Below are 18,178 nucleotides of genomic sequence, written 5' to 3'. Positions count from 1 at the left end.
AAAAGTCTTGGGGGGAGGGGGGAGGAAGTAAACAGGCAGGGAGCCAGAGAGCCTGCCTAGGTGTCAAGGCCTTGCATGCTGCCACCTAGGTCCATGCAAGCACCTGACAGGATGCCCTGAGTACCTCCAGGCAAAACACGTCATCACTTTTGCAAAGTGAGGAGAAGACTATCTGACATGTTTACTTACATGTGTACAAAATGTATCATTGGAAGGGTAAGAAGCCCACAAACACTGTTGGGCTCCACTCAGAACTAAACAATGGTGGGTATGAAATAGAGCTTCCCATTCTAAACCGTATCGCACACTTAAAATTTCCAATCACGTGACTTTTATTTGGAACAGAAATAAATCAGTATACAAATGCTGATGATTCCCAACTCTGCCTAGAGTTAACATGAAAGACAGGAATTTTTCACCACTACTATTCCCATTGCCTGACCCAGATGCTTGGAAGTTACTTGTGGACTAACCACACCACAAATTCCAGAGCTGCATATCCAACTGCCCGTTGCACATTTCATCGGACCTACTTAACAGGTCCAATTCAACCCTATTTCCCACAGAACAACCAGTGCCCCACGTCTCTTCCCCAGCTCAAGACAAAGCATCTTTACTGTCCTCCAGAAACTCAACCCCTATGTCACCACAGCCCAATCCAACTGCACTCACAGCCTGAACACCACAAGTTCAGTAAACATCCTTAACTTCCCGATAGTTATTCACTTATCTCTCAGTCTGCGGCCACCACTCCACTCAAATACACCTTGTTCCTTTCACGGGTTTCCCTGCTGATTTTCTCCTATTATGCAATCTTCCCCACAGGCAGGAAGAAATCAGACCCTGGCCATCTCTTTTGCAAAACTCGCAAAAACAATTTTCCCCCATGCTAAGAATCAAACTCAGGCAAACTCAGCAACACAAGTGCTCAACGATGCAGCCACACCGCCAGCTCTACGCAACACACTTCAAGAATAAAAGCCAAATCCCTTTGGACATCAGGCCCTCACCAGCCCTGGCCCCTCGAGGTCAGACAAACGCATCTCTCAATCGACTCACTCCACCTTTACTGAGCTCCTTCCAGTTCTCAGAAACCACCGCGTGGCCACTGGCTGTTCCCTCCACCAGGCACACACTTCCCTCAGACTTCCAAAGGGTAAATTCTTCTCCCTCTTCAGATATCAAGTTCAAAGGTCACCTCAGGACCAAGTTATTCCTGACCACAGCATCTGAACTGATGCCCCAGTCTGCCCCACAACTCCAAAGCTTATTTTCCTCCTTGGCATACTCACTTTCAATGTTCTCTTTTTTACTGTGTCTCTTTCCTTTCCCCACCAGAACCCAAGGTCCATGAGGGCAGAAATGTCATGGGTCTGGTGCACTCCCAATGCCTGCAATAATGCCTTGCATGGGACCTGAGAGCTTAACAAATACTTGACTGAGGGAAAATGCAAAACTGACTTTAAACAAGGTCCACAACATTTAACAGACGGCTACCACACGACAGACTGGTGAAGATAAAAGACATGGATGAACTAGCTTCAGTTTATCACCCACCAGAGAGGCAGAGGAATGAAGCGAAAGTGTGTCTGATGCTCATGAACATTCAAATACACAGAAAAGACATTTTCCACGCATTCTGGGCCTGCTGGCTGCAGAAACTTTCCCCAACTTGCCGGACCATTACCAATGGGGAGTAGTAACTCTCAACACTGGACTTGTCATTTCATCTGTGACTCTTTTGAACGGGTTTTCCAAACACTGCAAAAGGAAGGGAAAGCATTTTGCTCCTCGAAAGTAATGCCAAATTCCAAAGGGCGAGACAGTCATTTGAATGTCCATAACTGTCTATTAGGGAGTGGGGAGTAATCAGAACAAAAATGAGTATCGCCTGGTTTTTACTGCGAGTGCTGGCTTGGGGCAGGTCCGGCACAAAGCTTTATGGAAAGGTCAACGCTGTGGCGGGAATGCGATCAGTTTATAATCTCATTACCTTCCAATTTTACGCTGGGGGGGGGCGGGGGGTTCCTCCCCTTCCAACTGGTAATAGCAATCTACGGGGAGGGAGAGAGAATTTAACAACAGTACCGAGGCTGCAAGTCACCGATGTCTTATTTACATGCCCCTATTTGTGGGGTGGCAGGGAGCAGGTCCAGACTCCCTGTGTGTAAGTCAATGCTCTAAGGAGTGTGGGGATCCCATTTCACCAGCCCCGAAGTGTCCAGACAGGGGCTAGCATGCACACAGGCTACTCCCCTCCCCAGAGCTACCGATCTTCGCTGCCTGCTGAAACAAAAGTGAAAATACTTGCGGCAAGAATGCAAGATCTGTATGCACCCCCCCTCCCGACACCCCCCCTCCACGCGCATACACACACACACACACCAGCCCCCAACCACGGAGAGTTGCGGGTCTCCGTGAGTCCGCAAAACGAGCAGAGAAGTGAGTCCTCCGCCCGCTCACCTTCCCCCGATCGGAGGAAAACGGGGGCCCGAGGGAGGGGCGGCCCAGGCCGGGCTGGGGAGGGAGGCCCGGGATCCAGCACCGAGGGGTGGCAGGACTCGGGGGTCGGCCCGGCGGGGAAGCGGGTCCCCGCCGAAGGCACCCTCAGCCCCCGCCGCCCCTTTTCCATCCCTCGCCCCTTCCCCCGCACGGCGCCCCCCAACTCCCCGCCCGCCCGCCCCCCGGGAGCCGGGGAGGGAAGTTGCCCCGGCGTCTGCAGCCCCGATCCCCCCGCCCCCACCTCCCCGGCGGGGTTACCTGCGGCAGAAGCGGGACAAGGGGCGGGGGGGTGGGGGACAAAGGGACGGGGGAAGGCAGCCCCCCAGGCGCGAAGGCCGGAGCCCCCCGGCGAGGCGGGTGGGCGGCGGCGACGGCGGCGGCTGTCAGCTCGCGTTCCCCGGCTCACCGCGCTGCCATTACTGGGCGCCGAGGCCGCCTCCCCGGCCGGCCGCCGCCACCGGCCCCGGGCCCGCGGGGGGTGGGGAGCGAGCCCGGGGAGCCCGCGCGCGCCCGGCGCTCACCTGCCACGGCGCGGAGAGGCGGCCCGGCTGCCGGCGGCCGCGGCGCCCGGACGCGGCGGGGACGCGGGGGCAGCGCGGGCTGGGGAGAGGGACGGGCTGGCGGCGGGCACCGTCGACCCGGCGTCCTCCTCCGTGCCCGGCTTTCCCTGACACACACCCTCCGCGCTCCCGCTTCCGCTGCTGCCCGGCGCCCCCGCCCGCCGCGGTGGTACGGTCCGCCGTACGGCAAGCGCGGGGAGCCCGACTTGCTGCGCTCGCGGAAGGCCGCGGAAGTCCACTCGCCCAGCGCGCGGGGCGGGGGCGGGGAGGGGGAAGGGGGTGTCCGGAGGCGATCGCGAGGCGCTGAGCTCCCCGGTCGCAGTGCCCGTGACCACGCCGGGCCGAGGGGGGCGGGGAGAGGGCTCGTGAGAACAATGTGCGGAGCGGCGTGTGCGGCGGAAGCGCTTTTTTCCTCCCACCCCAACCCTGGTGTTGTTTCGGACCTAGATGCACACCGCCCGAGACGGCGCTCTCCTGGGCCCCCACGGGCTGTTATTTCAGTCATCGTGGATGTTGGATTAGCAAAACTCCTTTCCCACTGTCATCCCACACCCCCAGCCCACCCCCCAGGCGAACCGGTTGGTTGGTTGACCTCGTCTAAAGACAAATTCTGAGCTATTATATGCGTGTTCGATAAAGGAACTCTCTGTCCACACTAACTCCCCAGCTCCTTGCCACCATCAGTCTAAACGGTTTTCCTCTCTAAGGTTTGAAACGACAATCTTGACCCAAACAGACGTCCCCCTCGCCTCTTCATAAACACGGGACGACAATGGAACAAAAGCCGGGCTTTACTCCGTTTTTTGCCAGTCATAGCCACAAGCTCTCAGCTCAGGCTTGCTCCTCGGTGGTGCTTTTGAGCAAGCCTTTGCTTCCACCCTCGACAAACTGTACCCATTTTTCAAGGACCATTAAAATCCTGTCTTCTGGTCTGATAATTCGTACAGTCTTTCCCCCTCTTCTAATATGCTTCTAATAACACTTATGTAGTGCTTCTGCTTGAGCCTCACCATTAGTGCTACTGGACCTGTCACACTGTGCTTTAATTTTTAGACTAAATCTCCAAAGCATGTAAATGTGCAATAAGGCCTAAGGAATAGGCTTAAGGGTTAGGTTTTTCTATTTGTTGGGGAGTGGGGTGCACAAGACGCCAAATTGTGCTGGTCACCCAGGTTGGCAGTTTAGTGCAAGGGTCTAGGATGCAGTGCTGCCAAAATCTGGGGATCCCCAGACCATACCCAGGAGCGATGGGGTTCTCCAGGGACACACCCAGCAGTCCTGGGGGCCTCCAGGGCTGAGCCTAGAGACGCTCTGGGGATCTTGTAGTCCCAAGAATAGAACTTGGACTGAGTGTATACTACACATGTGCCCAGATACTGTACTGTCTCTGGATGGGTACTCTTCATTTAATAGAAGTATCAGGGACTTAATTCAACAGGCTTTTTCCATTATGTGACATTTTTCTCACAATGTTTTCCCTCTTCTAGTTCGGCAATTCTCAATACGTGGTCTCAAAACCAAGTTTGAGGAACAATTGGATATGCTAGAGAGAAAGTACAGGGGTTAAGGCGCTTGCCTAAGGTATGAGTGACCCCAGTTCATATTCCTGGCACCAAATATGGTCCTCAGGGCACCACCAGGTCCCCCTGAGCACAGAGCCAGGAATTGGCCCTGAGCGCTGCTGGATGTGACCTAAAAAATGAAAACAGAACACTTGTTACCACAATACAACATGCTCTTTGAAGCCAAGTGGGAAGGGCACTCCACGGCGGTTCTCGTGCCAATCCTGAGAGTCGGGTTCGAAGCTCAATGCTTAGGGACCCAGATGCTACTTGGGTAGCACCACTTTGGGTTGGTCCCCAGGGTCACACAGCGGGGCTCTAAGAACTATGCGATGCTCTGGAGGATCTAACTCGGCACCACTTCCTTCCCAGTCCCTCTGCCTTTCTCATTGGACTCTCAATGGCAGTGATGATGCAAGGCTACAGTAACACTGTTGACATTCGCCACCAGAATCCAGAGTGACACAATATTCCTAGTAGTGACCAGCTCACAGTATTGCCGCACACTGTAGTTGTTTGTGTTTTGATTCAGGATCATCCTTGATGAAGCAGAGCAAATATTATCTTTTAGAAATTCAAGCTCTTCTCCCTAACATTCTGTCTGAAGAATCTAGAAGTTCTGCGTTATTCCAACGTTGGGGACTTGTCTTGAAGAGCAACACATAAGGGCTGTTTTCTAAGTTGATCTAACTGGTTTTGCCACTGAAACACTTCTCTTTTTCTTGAAAGATAAATTGACAGACAAATTCATGCTGCTCTGCTTTGAGAATTGATAAATATTTCTTCAAAATGAAGTGAGCCTAACACTTCAAGCAAAAAAAAAACTGACAGTTTTTGTTGCCAATGATAAAATTTTGTTTTCAAGTGAAATTTAAAAATTTAAAACATTTTCACCACCCTGAGCCTGGAAGTTTAAAGATTCTTTTTTTTCTCTGATAACATCATAGTACCGGGGCTGGAGCAATAGTACAGGGGTTGTCCTTGAATGTGGACAAGCCGGCTTCAATCCCTGGCATCCCATATGGTCCCCAGAACACTGCCAGAAGTAACCCCTGAGCATCACTGGTGTGACCCAGAAAGAAAAAAAAAAAGACTAGTACTACAAGGGTGGTGAAAATGGAGGTGGGAACATTATGAGAATGGAGATGGGCAGTTGTATGCCCCAAACTTGATTGTAAACCACTTTGTAAATCATGTCTAAATTTTTTAAGATTTTTAAATAATTTTTTAATTTTTTAAATTTTTTATAATTTAAAATTTTATAATTTAAAACAAACAAAAATGTAATGCTATGTAATGCCATGAACGTGACCCTTTGATATTGTGTGATGAGATATGTCAACATATGCAAGATCTACATGACACAATGCTATTCAAATGATCAGTGCAGACAGAACATTATGAAATCATCTGTGGGTAAAAGATACATTCAAAGTGCAAAACAGATGATTGGATAGAGATGTTTGTGTGTATGAGTGTGTGTGAGTGTGAGAGAGAGAGTGAAGAGAGAGAAGCAAGTTTCTTGGTATCATTTCATATTTCTTTTTAGAACTCAGTTCTTCCATATATATATATATTCATATAAAGTAGTTCACAATAATTTATTACATCCAATATTCCAACCACCATTATTTCCAATTTTCCAAACACCACCCCAACCTGCCCCAATAGCAGGACATAAATAATTTATTTTGTATTGCTTGTTATGAATAATCTGTCAAAAGTTATCCAAAAACGTTTCCTTAGAAGCTAGTGTGTGGAGATTGTTGTATCTCACCCTGGAGCCATTAAGCCCTTGTATAAGAAATTACTACCATGTTGTTACAGATTGAGCCTTGCGTGCTAATTTTTTTTCTTTTAGTCAAGATCTGTTTGCCTTCTACTTGACACCCCAGCCAATGTGGTGTGCTCCTCCACAGTGATATAGAGCATTCACAGCCATGCACTCTGGGAAGTCTAAGATTTTTAATAGAGTGATACAGCTGTCATTAAATTTTTAATTAGTTGGTGAGTTTGGGGTCCAGAGGCATCTCTGCAACTTGTTGATCTCTTCCACAATTTATTTGTGAATCTCTAGATCATGGCTATTAATGAGCTTATATGGCACCAGAACAGTTCATGGGCATGACTGTCAGGCTCCTCGAAGAACAGGGAGATGAGGGGAGGTTACCCATGCCCGATTCAGTAAGAGCCTGGAGATTTTGGTCACAAAACCCACATGCCCAATACAACTCAGTTCTAATGTGACACATTCTCAGCTTTTCTGAAGTATCATAGAATATCCATAAATGTCTACAGAATAAATTTCTCCGCCTATTTATTTCATATACTTGAACCATAGAGAACATAGCTGCCTTCTAGTAATCCAGATATTAAAGAGATAAAGAAAAATATAAAACAATGCCATTTTTCTTACTAAATTACTTTTATTTGGGAAAATAAGATTACTTGGGGAGGTGGAGAGTTAGTAGAGCAGGTAGGCTGAGCTCCACCAGGTGTAATTCCTAAGTACAGAGCCAGGAGTAACCCCTGAGCATCACAAGATATGGCCCAAAAAACAAATAATAAAAAAGTATTTTGCATAAAATCACGCAATCTTAAAATGTATTTTGGGTTTATTACTTTTTAAGTTAAAGATAGTGATTTTGGGGGCTGGAGCAATAGTACAGCAGGTAGGGCGTTTGCCTTGCACGCAGCCGACCGGGGTTCGATTCCCAGCATCCCATATGTCCCCTGAGCACTGCCAGGAGTAATTCCTGAGTGCAGAGCCAGGTGTGACCCAAAAAAAAAAAAAAAAGGATCAGAGATATACAAAATCACTTTTTTTTTTTTTTTTTTTGCTTTTTGGGTCACACCTGGCAATGCACAAGGGTTACTCCTGGCTCTGCACTCAGGAATTACTCCTGGCGGTGCTCAGGGGACCATATGGGATGATGGGAATTGAACCCGGGTAGGCTGCGTGCAAGGCAAACGCCTTACCCGTTGTGCTATCGCTTCAGCCCCTCTGATCCTTATATGATTAATTATTGTTAGGCATAACACATTAAAAAAATTCCTAAGGAGCCGGAGTGATAGTACAGAGGGAAGGACATTTGCCTTGCACACAGTTGACTCTGACTCAATCCCTGGCATTCCATACGGTCCTCTGAGCACTGCCAGGAGTAATTCCTGAGTTCAGAGCCAGAAGTAATCCCTGAGCATTGCTCAGTATGACCCAAAAAGCCAAAAGGAAAAAAGTTTTTTAAAAAGTTTCTCAAAAATTCAATCTGGGGGGTCGGAGGGATAGCACAGCGGGTAGGGCGTTTGCCTTGCACGCGGCCGACCTGGGTTCGATCCCCGGCATCCCATATGGTCCCCCAAGCACCGCCAGGAGTAATTCCTGAGTGCAAAGCCAGGAGTAACCCCTGAGCATCGCTGGGTGTGACCCAAAAAGCAAAAAAAAAAAAAAAAAAAAAAAAATTCAATCTGGGCCCCCGCCCCCGCCCCCGCCGGGAGTCCAACGTGGAAGTTGCTGGCGGAGCGGCTGGCGTCCCGGGGAACCGCGCCGGAGCTCCAGCCCACATAGAGCGGAGGCGGCGGCGCCGGGGCGCACACACTGGGCCGGGTGACCATCGACGGGGACCGCCGCCAACGGGGGCTTTTTCTCCAGTATTTTTTCTAGTCTGTTTGGAACCCGGGAAATGAGGATCTTAATTTTGGGATTAGACGAAGCAGGAAAGACTACAATTTTGTACAGATTGCAGGTTGGAGAAGTCGTTACTACAATTCCGACCATTGGATTCAATGTTGAGACGGTAACATATAAAAATCTTAAATTCCAAGTATGGGATTTAGGAGGACAGACTAGTATCAGGCCTTACTGGAGATGTTATTACTCTAACACAGATGCTGTCATATATGTAGTAGACAGTTGTGACCGAGACCGAATTGGCATTTCCAAATCTGAGTTGGTTGCCATGTTGGAGGAGGAAGAGCTAAGGAAAGCGATTTTGGTGGTGTTTGCAAATAAGCAGGACATGGAACAGGCCATGACTCCGTCAGAGATGGCCAATTCGCTTGGGTTACCTGCTTTGAAGGACCGCAAATGGCAGATATTCAAAACTTCTGCAACCAAAGGCACTGGTCTCGATGAGGCCATGGAATGGTTAGTGGAAACACTGAAGAGTAGGCAGTAAATTCAATCACGTCTCTGCAAAGAAAATTGTATTAGCACGATCCCTGCGGCAACAGTCACATGTACTTCACACTACTAACCTGACAGGCTGTATGACTGTCGGCCTCCACCAAACTGACTGCCACGTTTGTAATACATATGAAAGAAAAAGCAGTGGGGGGGCAACTTACCTTGATTGAACAAACTGAATGTCTGTTCTGTGTAACATAAAATATTCCTTCCTTGCTTTCTTGTGTTAAGGCATATATTCTATTTGTATGAAATTCTTATTCAAATACAGTCCTATTAAAGAATATACTCGAATTGAGGATAAAACTTTGCTGTTTTTGAATAAGTGGTTGCAGTTTGTATAAACACTAATAAATATTTCAGCTCTGGTTTCTTTCCTTAAATTATGTTTTCCCAAAGATTAGGTTCAGTAAAGTAGGTTAGAAATGAAAAAAAAAAATTCAATCTATACCTGCAGTGCAAGTGCATCAGCAGCCTGATGACGACTTCAGGCTTCCTAACACCCCCAAATTGCCACTGTGCCTTTGGTCATTGCTGGCCTTTGGTCAACAACTTGGGACCAAGTTTACCAAGAAATTAAAGTTAAGTATGTGAGAGCCATGCCCACAAATCACCTCCTGCTCATTTATTATACAAGCTCATTTATTGGCCTTATTTCAGAGACCCATAGATGAATCTCGAAAGAGATCAAAAGCCACAGTTTATCTCGGACCCACGCATGGCTAAACAGATCGTGGTAAATCGGAGGGGGACAGGTTGTCCTGTGCCTGCCCAGGGAGAACTCCCAGCAGCCACTTGCTTCCACAATCCAAAATCGCCACCGTATTCCCAGCCTGGTTCCACCATCTCAGGACCAACCCTCCAAGATATAATCTGCTGAAAATTCGGGGATTCGGGTTTTGTGACTGAAATCTCCAGGCTTTCATGGAGTTAGGGTGGGCTATCTCCGTCCACTTCCCAATGAACATGGAAGCACTGGCAGTCACTCTCATGAACCAACTCCAGCACCACCCTGTAAACTCAATTACTGGTCTTGCTTCAGAGACCCATAAATAAATCTTGAAAGACATCAGAAGCCAGAGACACAGTAGCGAGTTCCAGAAGACACCACAGAGCTAGAGATCTCTCTGGGTCCCATACCACATCAATTTCACCAAGGCACCCCAGATGCAGCAGGTGCCCTCTCCTTGCCTACTCTAGATGGAATCCCAGTGACCAAGAGCTTCCACAAGCAAGACCCAGGTATGTGGGTTCCAGGACTAAATCTCCATGCCACATGGCAGCAGAGGTGCCAGGCTGTCCCTCCCTGGCTTCCCGCCTGCTCACTGGCTTGGCTGTCACACCCACAATGTGCCTCCAGGTGCCATCTTAGTGCACCAACAGCCCTTGTCCAGAGATGCCCAATTGAATCCCAAAATGGATTGGTGCCCTACAGAGATGTCTCTGGAACCCAATCATGTACAATATAGGATTCCAGAAGCGCACGGCCGCAGCAACCATGATATTAAAAACAGTGGACAATAAATGAACAATGGACAATAAATGATCTAGCATCTGCCCCTGGCAGGCAGGCTTGAATGGTGGTGGGAAAATTTGAGCAAAACATAATGCCCAAAAGTAGAGAGAGAGTATTGGGGAAATTGCCTGCTATGGAGGCAGAGTGAGGATTGGGATTGAGTGGGTGGGCGGGGGACATACTGGGGACACTGGTGGTGGAAAGTGTGCACTGGTGGAGGGATGGATGTTCAATCATTGTACGGCTGAATCTAGAGCATGAAAGCTTTGTAACTGTATCTCACGGTGATTTAATAAAAAAAAAAGTAATGTAGAGTTCATGCACAATTCAATCAGCTTAATCAATGGCTGAATAAATAGCAGTTCTCCTTACATTAAAAAATGAAATGTTGAGGAGTGTGCTGTGAGCGCCAGAGAAATAGCACAAAGTACTGAATACATACTTTGCAGGTGGGAGACTTAGGTTTGATCCCTGACACCACTGGAAGCAACCCTGGAGCACAGAGCCAGGGTTAACCCCTGTGCACAGCTGGGTATCGTCGCCCCCGCCACCCTGCCCCAAAGCCCAGTCTCCCTAAAAAAGAAACAGTGTGAAGTGATCCAGAAACTAAAGAGTTTGAGAAACCCTGTTCTCTGGCTCTGAACCACTGCTGCTCTTGTTATTCAAGAAAAGTCCACAATTCCAACAGACAGTGGAGACTACAAAGAAGGGAAAACATGGTGCACTCCACGTGGGGGTCACCCACAGTGGACAGGGCAGTTGCACACAGCTGACCATCGTTCGATCCCTCAGCATTCCCAGTGGTCCCCCAGAACCATCAGGATTAATTCATGAGAACAGAGGCAGGAGTAACACCTGAACACTGCTAGGTTTGTCCCCCAATTCCCCCCAACCAAAAAAAAGTTGTAGTTGGGGTTGGAGACATAGTACTGTACTATTGCTTAGGCAACGAAATCATCTTTTCTTAAACCATCAATCTGAGTTGGAATCTTTGAGTATATCATTTATCAAGCATGTTCTCCCTTTTTATTCCCAGTAAACAAGAACTATATTGAAGAATCGCTTTCACTTCTATAATAGCCAATTTAAGATGTTTTGTGCTTATAAAAGATTGAAGCCCCTGGGCCAGAGAAATAATATAGAAGTAGAGATCCTTTCTCTTCTGTGTGAGACTCTGGGTATAATTCCTAGCCCCAGGGCCAGGGGGGTGGGTACGGAGGGAGAATGAGAAAGAAAGGAGACTGTAAATACTCTTTAGAATTTTTTTCAATATTTTCCATTCATTTTGCCTAGCTCCATGGGGGCTGGAGCGATAGCACAGCGGGAAGGGCGTTCGCCTTGCACGTGGCCGACCCAGGTTCGAATCCCAGCATCCCATATGGTCCCCCAAGCACCGCCAGGAGTAATTCCTGAAGCCAGGATTAACCCCTAGCATCGCTGGGTGTGACGCAAACAAACAAACAAACAAACAAACAAACAAACAAACACCATTTTGCCTAGCTCCATCAGGGAAATCACTATCCAGGGCAGCTATAGACTTACAAAGGGTATAAGACTAGAAACTTAAAAGTATTCCTTGAGGGCTGGAGAGATAATCCAGCAGGTAAAGGTGCTGGCTTGCCTTGAATGCAGCTGACCCAGGTTTGACCCCCCAGCACCACAGGCGGTTCCCTGAGCCCCACCAGGAGTGATCCCTGAGCGCAGAACCAGGAGTTAAGGCCTGAGCACTGCCTGCCGGGTATGGCTATCTCCTTATACAGCTCCGTGACAGCTCCTGGATGACCAAATACATTGCCAGTGAGCAATATTAATTTGAAATAAATCTTAATTTTTTTCTGACTAAATCTCAATGTGGGCTTAAAATATAACTATACCATGATATAAACAGACACACTCCCATCCAACAGCCTTGTTCTGTTCATATAAAGCATAAATACAGTCTGTTTAGCATAATTCATAAGTGCCCTAGGGTTTTCAGAACAACAAATGCACACTGGCTTCCACTTAAAGTTAATAGCAGAACTAGCCCCTAGGAGAGTCAGCTTGTTCCTTAAAGCTTGAAAGCCAGGCACTGTCTCCTCACTCCTTAAGAAAGCTTTTTGGGTGGGCCTGGAGCGATAGCACAGCAGGTAGGGCATTTGCCTTGCATGCAGCTGACCTGGGTTTGATTCCCAGCAGCCCATATGGTCCCCCAGCACAGGAATAATTCCTGAGTGCAGAGACAGGAGAAAGCCTTTTTTTGTTTGTTTGTTTGTTTTGTTTTTGGGTCACACTCGACAATATACAGGGGTTACTACTGGCCGTGCTCAGATACGGAATGCTGGGAATCGAACCCAGGTCGGCCATGTGCAAGGCAAACGCCCTACCTGCTGTGCTATCGCTCCACCCCTTCCTTAAGAAAGTCTTAGATGGCATCTTCTTACTATCTAATTCTGCTTGTCCAGAGGGAAGATCTGTGGTTTAGTGTAAACACTTGCATCCTTTTAGCTACATCTTCTGAGTATTGTGCTACAGTTTCCAACCATCCCAATACTATAGAGAGGGTTTCTTTCCCTAAACTTTAAGATTCAACTTTTACTACCTTCAAGCTCTCCTTCACAGCTTCTATACTTTCTTGGTCTTATGAATTGAACAGAGTTTTAGGGTCCTGCTCTGGATTGAGCACTATGGCCCATTAAAACTTTCTCTAGGAGGGTTTGGTGGAGCAATAGTATGGTGGGTAGGTCACTAGCCTTGTACTTAGTAGACCAGGGCTCAATCCCTGGCAATCCGTACGGTCCCCGTGCACCTCCAGAAGTAAACCCTGAGCACCTCCAGAAGTAAACCCTGAGCAGAGCACTGTCTGAGAGTATGGAGCCAGCACACCGCTGTTTGTGACCTCAACATCACTAACTGAGTTCCAAGCACACCACAGTTAGGTGAATGAGAGCACTGCAATTAAAGGGTCTGACCCCCTCAACCCCAGTAAGCACCACAATCATATGCACTCCTGGCACATCCAGGAAATATGAGTATGGGTGGCAACACCACAACTCATTAGTGTGACACGTCCTTCACTCCAGCAAGCACTCTAGCAGATGTGCAACCCCTTTGGAGCACCAGAACCATACGTAAGATCCACACACACAGTAAGGGGGCCAGACCCTCACACATCAACTGCACACTAACATCAACCAAGGGAAGAGCTGGAAGAAATGGTCTATGGGCAATGAGATGATTTCACCTTCTTAGAATCCTGTGTTTCCTGAGTAGTGAACACTTTCCATTTCCTTCAAACATGACGTCACTGTTCAGGAGGAGAGGCTTAGCCTTCAGCTCTTTCAGCTTTGGTCATGCCATCCTCCTGAAGCTTAATTCTCTCTATTTTTTTATTTAAACCTAGAGATATATAGCATCTTCCTTTTATTTTATCACTTAAAAGTCATCATAGGACTATTAATTTGGCCAATTTTCAGTATTGTTGGATCTCAAGGACTAAGAAAATTCTTGGAGAGGAGGAGAGATGAGAGTGATCAGTTTGCTAGGTGGTCAGATCACACTTCAATTTCCTGTCTTATGTGGGTGGTTCCCAGTGACCACAAGAAATTTCAGCAATAGCATCATAACAAACTATAACAGATGGAATTAACTATATAAGGACTTTGAAATGTTGCAAGATGCAGCACAGATGTACAAAGTGAGCAAATGTTATTTGAAATTGACTTTGCTTGACACAGACTTACCACAAATTCTCAATCTGTGGGGGAAAGAATAACAATAGGGGGTCTGAGAGTATCGGGTTTAAGGCACTTGCCTGCATTTTGACTTACCACAGTTCAATCCCTGGCAATACGTTTGGTCCCCTGAGCACAGCCAGCAGTGATTTCTGAGCACCACCAGTGTGGCCCAAAAGTCAAAATAATTACAATAATAAAACCAGTACTTGGGAAGCACAATAGAAAAAAGCATAGTATGAGGATATAAGTTAGTGAAGGTAGTATTGATTTTAACTTAAAGTATAAAATAAATATACTTGGGTCCATACACATATAAGAAAAATAAGGAGTTGGGCTAGAGTAAGTAGAGCACTTGGCTTGCACATGGCTGACCTGGGTTCAATCCCAAGCATCCCATATGGTCCCCACAGTACTGCTAGGAGTAATTTCTAATTACAGGGCCAGGAGTAACAGTGTGGCCCCCAAACAAACAAAAAACTGATCTACTAATATAACAAATATACTATACTAAGGTAAGATAATAGATATATGGGAACTCTATTATTTGTATATGGGAGCTCCATAATCTGTTCAATTTCTGTGTAAATCTAAAAGTGTTTTACAGGGGCTGGAGTGAGAGCACAGCGGGTAGGGTGTTTGCCTTGCAGGCAGGCGACCCGGGTTCGATTCCCAGTATCCCACATGGTCCCCCGAGTACCGCCAGGAGTTATTCCTGAGTGCAGAACAAGGAGTTAATTCCTGTGCATCGCCGGGTGTGGCCAAAAAAAAAAAAAAATAAAAGTGTTTTACAATATAAAGTCATTGACTGTTTACCAAAAAAACAAAAATCCATCTGCACTTAAAAAAAAGAATAAAATCTCTAATCCAAATAGCTAAAAATCTATACAATTTTTCTATATGGAAAAGTGGAATCTGATGAACAGGTTATTGCCTTGCCCCTGTGGGACAAATCTGGTTGAAAGCTATTTAAATAGAAAAGAAAATGTATTCCACTTTAAATTTGAAGAGATTACTTATGAATCCTTTATATTTCTTTGCACTCAGACACGTAATTTAACAAGATTAAAGTTGCATTGAAAGGGACCTCATTTTAAAGAAAGACACATAGTTTTCATTATTTGAGATAGATCGTGCATTTAGAAGATGATTTCTTAGAACTGGGATTACAGAGCAAAACGGAGTAATGGATTGCAATAAACAATACATAATATATAAAAGAAGTGACATTTTGTCAACCACTATAGTAAAATATATGTGTGCCATTAAGAATAAAACATGAATCACGATCCATCCAAGTGAGCATGATGACGGAGGTGCTGGGGAAACTTATAATTTAATAAAAATAAACACTCTAGTCCCTCCCAGTCAAGGATAAAAAGACAAAGAAAGCAGAGCAAATCAAATATGGCAAGTCTGGAAGGGAACTAAGATAAAGGATAAATGGACGGAAAGAGTCTCTGGAAAGGAAGGTGGCTCATCAATATGTTTACATGTGCCTGGCTAACAGCTAAGTATGCTCAATGTCAAATTGAGAAATAGATGGGTCAAGGGGAGAGTCCAAAGACGGGAGTGCATGCCTTGCATGTGCAGGGCCCAAGCTCAAACTCTGGTACAACTTACTCCCCCAGTCCCAGTTCCACTCATCACCAGTTGTAACCCTCGTGGTCCCCAGCACCATCCAACCTGAGAAGCATCACATCCACAGCCCGAAGCATCGAGCTCTCTAGCCTAATGGGTGGAGCTGCAATAGAGCTCCTCGGCATTGACCAGGAGCTTCCCAATCCCTCCCCAAAATATTAGGCATTGACCAGGAGCTTCCCAATCCCTCCCCAAAATATTAGAAATAGGAATTATAGAAGATCAGGCAACCAGATAGCACACTTAGTTATGTCAAGGTTAAGGACCTTAGTTCAGTATTACCTAATCCAAAAATAGAATTTTCGGGGCTAAAGAGATAGTGCAAGTGGGTAAGGCACTTACCTTGCACATGACCAACCTAGGTTCAATCCCTGGCACCCCATACAGTTTCCTGAGCACCCAGATAGTTTTCTGAACCCTGCCAAGAGTATTCCCTGAGCACAGAGACAGAAGTAAGCCCTCATCATTTTTTTTTGTGCCAAAAAAAAACAGAATAAAAAAGAATTTCTAAGTCAAATAAGTAAAACAAAATTTACCCTTATTAATTAACCTCATGGTTTACATGCTAAGAGCTCTGTGTAGAAACATATATATATTGTTTTATACTAAGAATTGTATGGTATCTTAACATTGAATAAAATATCCCATAAATCTAATTATTTGTGCATCCACCAAAGCTAAAAAAAGAAGATATCTTCTCTGGTAAAAGAAAGAGAGAAAACCTAAGTGAAAGATTTAGCATATCTGGTCATATCTGGGAAACCCAAGTGCATGTGAATATGGTGGAACTTTGACCGAGGCCATCTGTAACAAGTGTCTCTCAGGTGACCTGGATCCCCGTTACCTTTACCTTATGGCTGTTTAGTAAGATAGGAAAGGGAGAGGCATGAATTCCTGGCACTGTTTTGCACTTTTTTTGTTTTTACTAATTATACACTTTAATGAATGGGGGATGTATAGAGTTCTAACAGTTTTGTTTCTGTTTTGCTGGGAGGGCTCACACCTTGGGATGCTCAGCAACTATTCCCAGCTCACTCACTGCTTGGGAGCTTTCTCAGGGAGGCTCTTGGGGAACCATGCAGTGCTGGAGATGGGGCCCAAGCCCCACACATAAAGTACATGCTCAGCCCCTTCAGCTGTCTCCCGGCCCTCCAGTTCTGCTTTAAGACAGTTAGAAATCTGGATAGCCACCACCAGCTGAATTCAGAAAAGTTTCATCTATCCAACAAGATCTTTCATACTGTTATTTTATATCCTTTGTTAGTTTTCAGTCATCACAGATTTTCATCCATGCATGATCTCTCCCTCCCTCCCTCTTCTCTCTTTCTACTCCCCTCCTCTTTTTCTTTCTCTTTCTCCCTTCCTTCCTTTCTTTCCTTTATTTGGGGGTGGGGCATGTAATTGGAAAACACCTGGGAGTGCTCAGGGGTTACTCCTGGTTCTCTGCGCTCAGGATGACTCCTAGTGATGCTCTAGGGGCCATATGGGATGCCAAGGATGGAACCCAGGTCAGCCGCAAGAAATTGCCTCACCTGCTATATGCTATACTATCTCTCTGGTCAATCTCGTTCCCTTTTTCTTTCTTTCTTTTCTTTCTTCTTTTCTTTCTTCTTTCTTCTTTCTTTCTTTCTTTCTTTCTTTCTTTCTTTCTTTCTTCTTTCTTTCTTCTTTCTTTCTTTCTTCTTTCTTTCTTCCTCCTTCCTTCTTCTTCTTTCTTTCCTCTTCCTTCTTCTTCTTCTTCTTCTTCTTCTTTCTTTCTTTCTTCTTTTCCTTCTTTCCTTCTTTCTTCCTTTCTTTCTTTCTTTCTTTCTTTCTTTCTTTCTTTCTTTCTTTCTTTCTTTCTTTCTTTCTTTCTTTCTTTCTTTCTTTCTTTCCTTTTCTTCTTTCTTCTTTCTTTCTTTCTTTCTTTCTTTCTTTCTTTCTTTCTTTCTTTCTTTCTTTCTTTCTTTCTTTCTTTCTTTCTTTCTTTCTTTCTTTCCTTCATTCTTCCTCAGTTCTGTGCTCAAAGATCACTCCTGATGGGCTCAGGGGACCATTTGGGGGTGCCAAGGATTGAACCCTTGTCAGCTGCATACAAAGCAGGCACCCTACCAGCTGTGCTATTGCTCGGCCCTCCCCAGTTTGGCTCTTTTATTTGGGGAGAGGGCAGATGGGGGCACCACACTCAGCTGTTCTCAGGACTTTCTCCTGGCTCTGTGCCAGTTTGCGTCCAGGGATCTGCACCCAGCTGCTCTCAGGGATTCACTCCTGGTGGTGGGAACCATATGGGGTGCTGAGAATCAAGCCTGCATCTGTCTTGTTTTTTAATTTTCCACTCAGTGGTGCTAAGGTGCTTCTGGCCTGGTGCAAAGGGTCACTCCCAGCAGTGCTTGGGGGAAACGATGCAGTTCCAGGGACGAAACACAACGTCCTGCATGCAAAGCAAGCACTCCAGTCCACCGAGCTATCTCTCTGGCCCCCTATCATATTATTTCTTATGTAATTTTTTTTGCTTTTTTTTG

At 46.2% G+C, this 18,178-nt stretch overlaps 2 protein-coding genes across 6 annotated transcripts in view; one reads left to right on the top strand and one right to left on the bottom strand.

Annotated features, from left to right (window-relative positions):
* The window catches only part of CUL2 (cullin 2), an 89,579-nt gene extending 86,417 nt beyond the window's left edge, over positions 1–3,162 (bottom strand). For 2 of the 5 annotated variants that reach the window (XM_055147135.1, XM_055147136.1), the window contains exon 1: positions 2,761–2,968. The gene's annotated coding sequence lies outside the window, so the exon portion shown is untranslated. Of the gene's footprint in view, positions 1–1,557; positions 1,674–2,760; positions 2,969–3,023 lie in introns of those variants that run through there. The other 3 variants (XM_055147133.1, XM_055147134.1, XM_055147138.1) reach the window with 3 other exon arrangements.
* Positions 3,163–8,243: 5,081 nt separating this feature from the next.
* LOC129407105 (ADP-ribosylation factor-like protein 1) lies at positions 8,244–8,865 on the top strand. Its single transcript, XM_055147284.1, has one exon. It carries the CDS (start codon positions 8,305–8,307, stop codon positions 8,797–8,799), a length of 495 nt encoding a protein of 164 aa, XP_055003259.1. The 5' UTR covers positions 8,244–8,304; the 3' UTR covers positions 8,800–8,865.
* The last annotated feature ends 9,313 nt before the right edge of the window (positions 8,866–18,178 follow it).

The sequence above is a fragment of the Sorex araneus genome, chromosome 9 (genome assembly GCF_027595985.1).
Source record: "Sorex araneus isolate mSorAra2 chromosome 9, mSorAra2.pri, whole genome shotgun sequence".
Taxonomy (NCBI): Eukaryota; Metazoa; Chordata; class Mammalia; order Eulipotyphla; family Soricidae; genus Sorex; species Sorex araneus.
This window is presented reverse-complemented; position numbering and strand designations above follow the sequence as displayed.

Coding starts and splice junctions, on each gene's coding strand:
- LOC129407105 (XM_055147284.1), top strand. CDS start 8,305: ATGAGGATCTTAATTTTGGGATTAGACGAAGCAGGAAAGACTACAATT.